Source organism: Aulonocara sp. 'chitande type north' Nkhata Bay, linkage group LG7, assembly GCF_057382095.1.
Source record: "Aulonocara sp. 'chitande type north' Nkhata Bay isolate Kocher_YH1m ecotype deep benthic linkage group LG7, A_spYH_male_GT1.1, whole genome shotgun sequence".
Classification (NCBI taxonomy): domain Eukaryota; kingdom Metazoa; phylum Chordata; class Actinopteri; order Cichliformes; family Cichlidae; genus Aulonocara; species Aulonocara sp. 'chitande type north' Nkhata Bay.
Window position 1 is genome coordinate 49,208,977 of NC_141350.1, and position 9,606 is coordinate 49,218,582.

General features: G+C 39.5%; 1 protein-coding gene across 8 annotated transcripts in view; it reads left to right on the forward strand.

Annotated features, from left to right (window-relative positions):
* nedd4l (NEDD4 like E3 ubiquitin protein ligase) overlaps nucleotides 1-9,254 on the forward strand; it is a 41,679-nt gene extending 32,425 nt beyond the window's left edge. For all 8 annotated transcript variants that reach the window (XM_086300986.1, XM_086300984.1, XM_086300985.1 and 5 more), the window contains 14 exons: nucleotides 329-383; nucleotides 1,682-1,740; nucleotides 2,066-2,131; nucleotides 2,293-2,522; nucleotides 3,218-3,339; nucleotides 3,513-3,583; nucleotides 3,779-3,874; nucleotides 3,992-4,065; nucleotides 4,167-4,227; nucleotides 4,624-4,683; nucleotides 4,986-5,093; nucleotides 5,818-5,914; nucleotides 6,311-6,383; nucleotides 7,343-9,254. In XM_086300986.1, coding sequence (XP_086157112.1) covers nucleotides 329-383; nucleotides 1,682-1,740; nucleotides 2,066-2,131; nucleotides 2,293-2,522; nucleotides 3,218-3,339; nucleotides 3,513-3,583; nucleotides 3,779-3,874; nucleotides 3,992-4,065; nucleotides 4,167-4,227; nucleotides 4,624-4,683; nucleotides 4,986-5,093; nucleotides 5,818-5,914; nucleotides 6,311-6,383; nucleotides 7,343-7,445 — 1,275 coding nt within the window. In that variant the 3' untranslated portion in view covers nucleotides 7,446-9,254. The remainder of the gene's footprint in view (nucleotides 1-328; nucleotides 384-1,681; nucleotides 1,741-2,065; nucleotides 2,132-2,292; nucleotides 2,523-3,217; nucleotides 3,340-3,512; nucleotides 3,584-3,778; nucleotides 3,875-3,991; nucleotides 4,066-4,166; nucleotides 4,228-4,623; nucleotides 4,684-4,985; nucleotides 5,094-5,817; nucleotides 5,915-6,310; nucleotides 6,384-7,342) is intronic.
* The last annotated feature ends 352 nt before the right edge of the window (nucleotides 9,255-9,606 follow it).

The following is a 9,606-nucleotide window of genomic DNA, read 5'->3' on the forward strand; positions in this document are numbered from 1 at the left end:
GTGTCAGTCGTGATATACTGGTTTGAACTCATAGTGGTGATTTAACCTTTATGTTGTGGTCGTATCCCTGCCTTGCTGATGTGCCAGACCGAACTCAAATAAGGCACAAAATCCTTTCATTTCCTTTGTCGGTGTTTGATTGAGCTTACCTTGCTTGCAGTGCTGGGATGTCATTGTTTGGACCATTTAATGGTCACTGAAGTTCAATTAAACATAAATTTGAAGAAAAGGAAAAATAAATGGATGGATTTAAATTGCTATTTGAGCACGGCCTGTTTATTGGTGCTTTCTAGTAGATTCTTATTCTTCCTCTCTTCTTCTTTTTCAGCCTGGATGGGAAGAAAGAGTTCATACAGACGGACGCACCTTTTACATCGACCACAGTAAGATACCTTTTCCATGCTTGCATTTGGTTATGTGTGCAGTCATGTGAAAAACCAAGTAACACCCTGTTATTCGGTTGCTCATAAAGCCACATTTAGCAGCAAGAAACACGAGGTAGCTATTTTCTGGATGACCTTATCAGTCTCTCGGATTGTTCTGGAGGAATTTTGGCCCACCCTTTTTTATAAAGATTTGCTGCTGTGCTTGGGATTATTGTCCTGATTAAGCCTTAGCTGTCAGACAGATGGCCTGATGTTTGACTCTTGAATACAGTTCATGGCTGGGGAATGACTGCAAAGTAAATTTAAGCTGTGCTAAGATGGTGTGTTTGATTTTTAGCAAATGTGGTCCTGTGAATTATGGCAGAATATCTCCATTTTGATATCTCTACCTGCAGTTCTGGGAATCTGTATTTCCCATTGGGTTACCTTGTGCTGTTACAGTTTAACAGCTGTACTACATTTTGTGTACTTGCCTTCTACTGTACTTTCTTGCTGGATCCAGTTTATGATCATCGCTATGTTACAATGGACTTTTACTAATAACATTCTCTCTGATAGCAGTCAGACTGCACTCTTCTTTAATGCCGGGATGTTTAACTCCTCCGGATACTTTACATCACTTCCCACAAACTGTTTTAGACTACTCAGGAATAGACTTTTCCCTCGATTTGGCTCTCTCATGAAGGCTAAGTTCCAAACTAGCTGTTGGTGTTCACCTGATCTGACTTGAAGACAGTCAAGTATTTCACCTCACCAACTCTGACCTCCATGCCATCCTTTTGTTGAGTTTCATCTAGTCACATCAAGTCTGTTAGTAAATCAGACCTAGTAGATATGTTAGGGCATGGCTTTAGCTTTTGTTGACATCATCATCAAATCCTTTGAATAGTCTATCCCTGCAACACGCCTATTCATGAACTCCGTGAACCCTTTCACTTTGGCTTCAGAACGCACTACAGCACAGAGACTTCTCTCATCAAGATCACAAACAACCTTCTCATTGCTGCAGACTCTGGCTACATCATCATCCTCATTCTCATCATCCTCTCAGCAGCTTTTGACCTGTTTGTTCCTGTGGCAGCAGTAAGGGTGTACTAAGTTTTTTACAGGATAGCATGGAGTCCTATGAAAACCTTCTTTTTCACATTATATTGCTTTTCTGCCATTATTTTTGTTTCTTATTTACTCAAACTGGTTTCAAACATCTGTTTCGTCCCAGTGTCCCTGAACATAATTTCTTAAAGATACAAATGAAATGAAGTGAAATTATGTTCTGTTGTGTTCATTTTATCCAGATACAAAGAACACGCAGTGGGAGGACCCGCGTCTACAGAGTCCAGCCATCACAGGACCCGTGAGTTGTTTCCTCTTACTGCCCCACTTGTTTAGGGAGTCGCTACATACAAATGACAGCTTTTTCTCTTAACATAGCAGTTCTATCTGCCGTGCACTCTCATCAGCCCCGGCCCGTCTGTGCACAGCAGAGATAAATCACTTAGTTGTTGCATTTGTAACATGCTAACCTGGTGTCCTTCTGTGTACCACTTCAGACTTCACTCTCACTGGAAGGTCGCCACCATGTTGCGCTTGTGTTTACACATTTATATCAGGAAACCCAACGAGGAGACTGATAATTTTTTGACTGTTTCTTGACTTCTGTGTTTTGTTTGTCTTTGCAGGCGGTTCCCTACTCCAGAGAATTCAAGCAGAAATATGACTACTTCAGAAAGAAATTAAAGAAACCGGTAAGACTTTCTATCCTGTGTCTCTAGTTTCTGTCTGTGCTACTCTTGCATAATGACACATTGACATTACTTTCTTCTAAAAACTGTCTTGTTTTAGCTGTTTCTATTATTATTATTTCCAACAAAACACATGTTACAGTTTTTACTTTTAACCATTTCAGGCTGACATCCCTAATCGATTTGAGATGAAGCTACACAGGAACAACATCTTTGAAGAGTCTTACCGTCGAATCATGTCATTAAAGAGGCCAGATGTTTTGAAGGCACGTCTATGGATCGAGTTTGAATCGGAGAAAGGATTAGACTACGGCGGTGTGGCCAGAGAGTGGTTTTTCCTCTTATCTAAGGAGATGTTCAATCCTTATTACGGCCTTTTCGAATACTCTGCCACGTAAGTGTCTGCTCGTTTGTGTGCGCCTCCTTTAAGAGCTGCTTTTGAGACTGAAGAAAGGCGTTGAACCCTTGAGAATTCAACAGGATCTCACACACCACTCAGGACATAGTGTTACACAAAGCTAGTCGTAAAGGAACCATTCTTTCTGTTCTGAGCCATGAAAACATCCATCTCTACTCATTTATTGCGTTAGCTGTTGAGGGGCAGTGCTGCCGTGTCATCCCCATGAGACTTGTGAAAGTTTCCTTTTACTTTGATTAGCTTTTCCTCTTATTCAAAAAGCCAACGTCGAACAAGGGTTTCCCACACACAATACGCATTAAGGTGGTCAAAGTGTCTTATGTTGTACCGTCATCAATATGTAATGACTTTGTTCTCACATATTTTTGACATGAGGTACCCAAAGAAAATAAATGGTGACATTTAAGGGCAAAGAATTGAAAGTTTTAAATGGAAAAAGTAGTCTATAGATGTGGTTCAATGAAAAGCTAATAAAACTTTTTGAAATCGCCTTAAAAGATGTCTGTCTCCACTCCACTGTTCCTATTTGTTTGTGTTTTTTGTTTTTTCTTTTCATTGCTTACCTAAATTACTTACTTTGTGCTGTGTATGCTTTTAAACGTCTACTCTTATGATATCGATATTACTGTCTAATCGAATACTTTTTTAAATCTGTGCTCATGTCTTTCCAGGGACAACTACACTCTCCAAATTAATCCCAACTCTGGCCTATGCAATGAGGATCACCTCTCCTATTTCAAGTTCATCGGGCGTGTTGCTGGAATGGCCGTGTTTCATGGAAAGCTGCTGGATGGTAGGCGACTTGATTGTAGAGGATTGCTTTGATATTGCAAAGTTGGCACAGAATTTTAGCTCGGTTAAAGCACTTTGTCACTTGTGTTTTTAAACGTGTTGTAGAATGTAGAAAATAAAAGTGATGTTGATGATTATCATCATGTTTTGGGGTTTTTTTGTGCCTCTTTTCAGGTTTTTTCATCCGACCATTCTATAAGATGATGCTAGGAAAACAGATCTCTCTTAAAGACATGGAGTCTGTGGTAAGGTTTCTTTTGCACTATAGAGCCAGTGACTTTGGATCTGTGAAATATTTATTCTTTGAACTTGCTTTACTAAAATAAATACATATATTTTTGCTTAGCTTTCTTTGGAACAGTTTCACATTGATGAAGTCAAACTCTCCTTTCTCACAAGTGAAGGCCAATGAATTCTTTAATTTTCTTTGTGTCTAATAGGACAGTGAGTACTACAATTCTCTGAAGTGGATTCTGGAGAATGATCCCACTGAACTGGACTTGAGGTTTTGCATTGATGAGGACAATTTTGGGCAGGTGTGCAGGCATCGAAGCAGTCACTTTTAATCAGTTAAAACCTCATTTTAATTTCAGTATACTAATGTTATTGCATATCAGAAGAAAACTCAGCTTCTTTTTTTTTTTATCCTTCAGACCTACCAGGTTGACTTGAAGCCCAGTGGCTCAGACATGGTGGTCACCAATGACAACAAGAAGGAATACATAGAGTAAGTATTTTGATTTTCATGTCATCCGTTGACTCATATTTATAAACAAAATTGCAATCATCTGCTCATCTACAATAATATATGAATTTTTCCTCCGTCAGTCTGGTCATTCAGTGGAGATTTGTCAATCGGGTCCAGAAGCAGATGAACGCTTTCTTGGAGGTATTTATGTACAGCCATATGCTTACCACTCGAGGGCAATGTGGCCACTGATTTTTAGTTAGTTTACCTAAGCCTTTGGGGTGGCTAAGAGCCCAAGAGGCAGGTCATCTACTAATCGAAAGGTTGGTGGTTCGATCGCTGGCTGCTCCAGTCTGCATGCCTAATATCCTTGGCCAAGATACTAACTCCAAGTATGAATGTGTGTGAATGTTAGCTAGAAAGCACTTACATAAACAAAGCATAGAAAAGTGCTTGTGTGAATGGTTGTTGTATAGAAAAGTGGAAAAGTGCCATATAAGGACCAGTTCATTTTACCATTACTTAGTTTAAGAGTTGAAATTAAATTCTTCTAAACCTGCTTACTTGTTATCATAATTCTTTTTGTTTAATTTTCAGGGCTTCACTGAGCTCATTCAAATAGATCTGATCAAGATCTTTGACGAAAACGAACTGGAGGTATGAATATCTTTCTAGTAAAGCTGAAAGAAAAGTTTAATTCATTAGCCAGTGGGTAAAATTAATTGTTTTTTAAATCAACATACTACTTCTGTGAGAATATTTTATCCTACTCTTAAGCTGCTTTGTCATCTTTAGACTGTCTTAAGTAACCTTGCTTGCTGGGGAAACGTATATTAAACCACTTATTTAAGGCTATAGCTGAAAGATTCGTTAAAATTTCTGTTAAGGGTTTATTTTATGGTAAAATGTGGCACCGGGTGTAAATGCTGTCTTTTTCTTTTGCCTCCGTCTCTCTGTAGCTGCTCATGTGTGGTCTGGGTGACGTTGACGTCAACGACTGGCGACAACACACCGTTTACAAGAATGGCTACTGTCCCAATCATCCCGTCATACAGTGGTTCTGGAAGGTATGCTCATTACTCAGTTACACAGTTCGAGACTCATAACTGGATGCAGCAGAACCATTTAAACTTTGTTAGTCTACGTGTTTCTGGACGTTTCATCATAAAAGCACGTTTCCCTCCATCTGGCCTGCGAGTGGAAGTTGCTGGCCTCGTTTTTGAAGATCAAAGTCTATTTGGAAGAACAGGCTTGTTTGCTCTGATGAAAGTGGTACCTGCCCCTCGTTATCATTTGTCTTGACTTGAGCGTTAACACACTCACACAGCAAACACACACCAGCCACAGAGACTGCTGTGTCGTGTCATCTGATTAAGGGCTTCGACCGCTTCAGTTTCATTTTGTGTCATCACTTTTTCCTTTAATTTTTTTATGTGTTCAAATGTACATTTATAATCTGCATATATTTGTAAGAATACTCGTTGACAAAAACCTACCCTCACCGCTTGCCAATTAGTTATTAAACTAGTTGTTAACTAACTGTTAACCCTAAAATGCAGTCCAGCAGTTCTTTGAAGTTCTTTGAAGGTCACAAAGTGAGACCGTCCATGTCCTCATGCCAGAGATCTAAAACTTCATCCCCACTGGAAAACTATATGCAGAAACTTTCCTCAAATATAATTTTGTGTTGAGTTGATGGGAAAGCATTAATAAAGACAGTGTTATTTATTTATTTTTTGATTGAAAAATTTTGTTGACTTTTGGGAAATTGAAACGTTTCTCTCTCGTCAGGTTGTCCTGCTGATGGACGCTGAAAAAAGAATTCGACTCCTCCAGTTTGTCACTGGAACATCACGAGTGCCCATGAATGGTTTTGCTGAGCTTTATGGTACGTGTTTGGTGTTTGTGTGGTGTTTTCTACTTTTGTAGCAGTGTTAGCATATACTCGGCCAAAACAAGATGCAACAAGGTCACAAAAATCCTTTTCTAACAAATTGTGGTCCATTTACCACATTGAGTAAATGTAATTCCATACATAGCAAATCTTGACATCTCTTTCTAAGTTGTAAAAAGTCACATTGATTTGTTTAAACGAAATCCTTTGTTTTAGATTTATTTGTACAGCTTTACTTGACCCAGTATTTCCATTTTAAACAAAAAACACGTTTATGTAAAATGCAGTAAATATCCAAAGGCTTTCCTGCAGCCAAGGTCTTAAAGGGTTTAATTTGTCCTCGTGTGTGCATCAAGAGTGGAATCATAATTGTTTCTCCCGTTGTGCCAGGTTCTAATGGTCCTCAGCTGTTCACCATCGAGCAGTGGGGAACACCAGATAAGTTGCCAAGAGCTCACACATGGTATGTCACTGCTACACACACTCACAGAACAACAAAGCTGAGAGTCTGCAGCTGTGCTAGCAGCTCTGTGAAACTGCACAGTGGTGCTTAGCAAAAAATCGTATATACTTTCAGTGGCAGTCCCAGCAGGCACTTAAAGCTAAACTGACAGGAATCTCAGCTTGGCAGAGTTTTTGTCACATGCAAGGTAAAAGTGTGCAGCTGCTAAAGGTTGTTTACCATGTTATCTTTTTAAAATGTGGGAATGGTACCAGCTAGTGTGAAGACATTCATGTTTTTGCCCCCTGTTGACCAAATTAAACTCTGCAGTAATATTCTTGGTTTTGAGTTTGTCGGTCGTCCAGTCCAGTGTTCAGTGTGTGCGGTCTGTGTTCTTCTCTTTAGCATCATGGACTGAATTTGTATTTTTTTTTTTTTTTGTAGCCACGCAGGAGAACGTATGAGCTAAATCGTACTTTTGAGCTTTTTTTTCTCAACTACAGTGTAGCACTATTGCCACTGTTTTATATACTGCCATAGTATTTGAAGCCCTTTTGTATGTGAAAGGTTTACACAAGTCTTGTACAGATGTTCACTGCATATTTGCAGTTCTTCCTATAATCTCATGTGACAGACAGATTGGTGGTGCATCAATGGTCATGTGGAGATTGAACTGGTCTGTCATGGTAAGAAGTGAAGCTGTTGATGTACTGGTCGATCTACGTTCTCAACCTTAACTATGATCGTGAGCTGTGGGGTAGGACTTTAATAATGAGACGGGGTTGGGTTTTCTCTGAATTACTGTAAGATCTTTAACTTACAGTAAAAAGTGCCTCCAGGCAACTATTTGGTGCGATATAAATGAAAATGACTTGAGTGATCACTGTGGATGATATGAAATTGCCACATACAGAACCAAAAAATTTAATTAATTAATTTAAAATGTTACCTTATTTGTTTTACCTGTTTTTCTTTTCCAGTTTTAACCGCTTGGATCTACCCACCTATGAATCATTTGAAGACCTGAGAGAGAAGCTCCTGATGGCCGTCGAGAACGCGCAGGGCTTCGAGGGAGTCGACTAGAACGGCTCCCTCCAACCGCATCCAACCCGCCAACGATAAGACAAAATGAAACGGGGATGTCAAACCAGCTGCTGTAGCAGTTCTGTGCAAGCATGTTGTACTGTAATGCCTGACTGCGAGCCACCTCCACTGCACGGTGGTTCGAGACTGTACAGCGACTTGTCGAGCCAATATGCCTACGTCTTTATATCTTTTCGGTTTGGGTAGGTCCCTCCTTTTAAGGTGCTGGGGAAAGGAAGGGAGTGTCGCACTGTTTCGAATGCTGAATTCTGTTATCCACAGGCATGAGCAATGAATGACGGGAGCTGGCCCCTGATCCGCTGTTTCTTCCCCCTCTACCCTCGTCCTGTGAAAATCTACAGTGCTGGAAAACACCAATGCATTTCAATAGCTCCTTTATGTACACTATAGCACAGTATTTGCACCGTCTTCTACAGAGGGGTGCTTCGCATGGCCTTAATCTGGCTTCTACATGCACTATTTCTCTAAGAAACTGCAACGGCACTATGATCACAACTCTCTCAAATCCTTAGACCAACACCAGATTACCTTAGGAATGCTAGCCAATCACATTTCAGGAAATTGGCCACGCCCCTCCGTAGAGCCTTGTCTGCACTGTGTGATCAGAGATCACCATGCAGCCTTTTTGTAGAATAATGTTTTCTTTTTTTTTCAGGCACTAATAATGATTCAAAGATGGGGGATGAGTTCCCAGAGATGGGAATTTTTTTTTTCTCCTTTAAAAAACAAAAAACAAGCAACGTTTTGTCATCATGGAACATGTTTTCTTTTGAACATTTGGTATAACTCTTCCAGGAAAGTACTCTCAGTGTATTTGTACTGATGAACAATTGTTCTTTACTATATATGCCATGGTGTGTGAAGTGAAAATCTGGCTAGTCTGGGAAATGATGAATCCATATCATTTGTTACAGTGATAGCAAATGTGTTTAATGAAACTGTTTTTATTGTAGTGCTTTGAGAGCAGCATGAAACTGTATCTTGTGTTTGCTACGTAATAATTTGGAAGTGTAATTGATCTTGAAGTTGGGGAGGGAAAACTTAAAATTAAGGGGGGGTAGTTTCTCTGAGACGTCACGATTACATTAATATTCTCATGCCTGTTGCTGTTCATAATGCTGTAAATTGTACTTGAGGGGAGATTTAAAAACAATTTTAAGTTCTTTCATGGTTATATGAATTTATGTATGTATTACATTTAACAGAAGTATTACTGATCAACACTAAAATGAAGCTGTGCGTGTGTGTGCGCGTGGATGTTTGAGAGAAAAGCTGTGATCCCCACTGAATATAAAGCAGCACGTTTCTTACAAAGAAAAGAAGTGTTTTCTTTTTTTCTATCTTGTTTCTCTTTTTCTAACACTATTGAACCTAAAGGGCACTTTATAGATCACTCTGAGGTCATGTCGCCTGTTATGTCTCTTGTCATTTACTTGAATGTGATTTCCCCCTCCCCTCCTCTTATTCAAAGCACTCACTTGGTGCAATATGTGGTCTGTAAATCTGGGCTGCTGCTGACAGAAATGAAGCTGAGCCTTCACGTCTTTTAATATTCTTTTATCTCTTCCTTTGTCCCCTTTCTCTACATTTCCCTCCCTTCTGTTTCTTCCAGTCTATGATCCCAACACTCAGACTGACTCAGTACAGTTTTGCTTTTGTTGTTTTTGTTGTTTGTTTGTTTTTTTTTAAACAAATGAGGGTTAATATCATTTTGTTCACAGTTCGCTGACTTCTGCAACTCTTTGTGGTTCATTTAATTTCAGTCAAATAAAAATCAGACTTCTCACACACTGTGTCGTTTAATCATTCGAGATCCGACTTTCCTTAAAAACGAGGTGGAAGAGCCATGAAACGGACACTGTTTACGGTTTCAATAAAGCCCCTTTGGAGAAATCTGCTCAAGTGCATGAGCATCCTGTAAAGTTAGGATAAATCGTCAGCCAAAAACTTTTGGTTGCTTTCTATAGTTGTGCATATGCTTCTTATAAATATGAAAGGTTGGCATCGTATGACTTAAGTCCTCCATAACACCTGCACGACTCCCTTGAAAATGAAAGTTGAGTGAGTGTATTTTTAACATGTATTCAGAGACTTTGTCTAACTTTATTACTGACTGATCGTTCATAGAAATTTGGGTGGA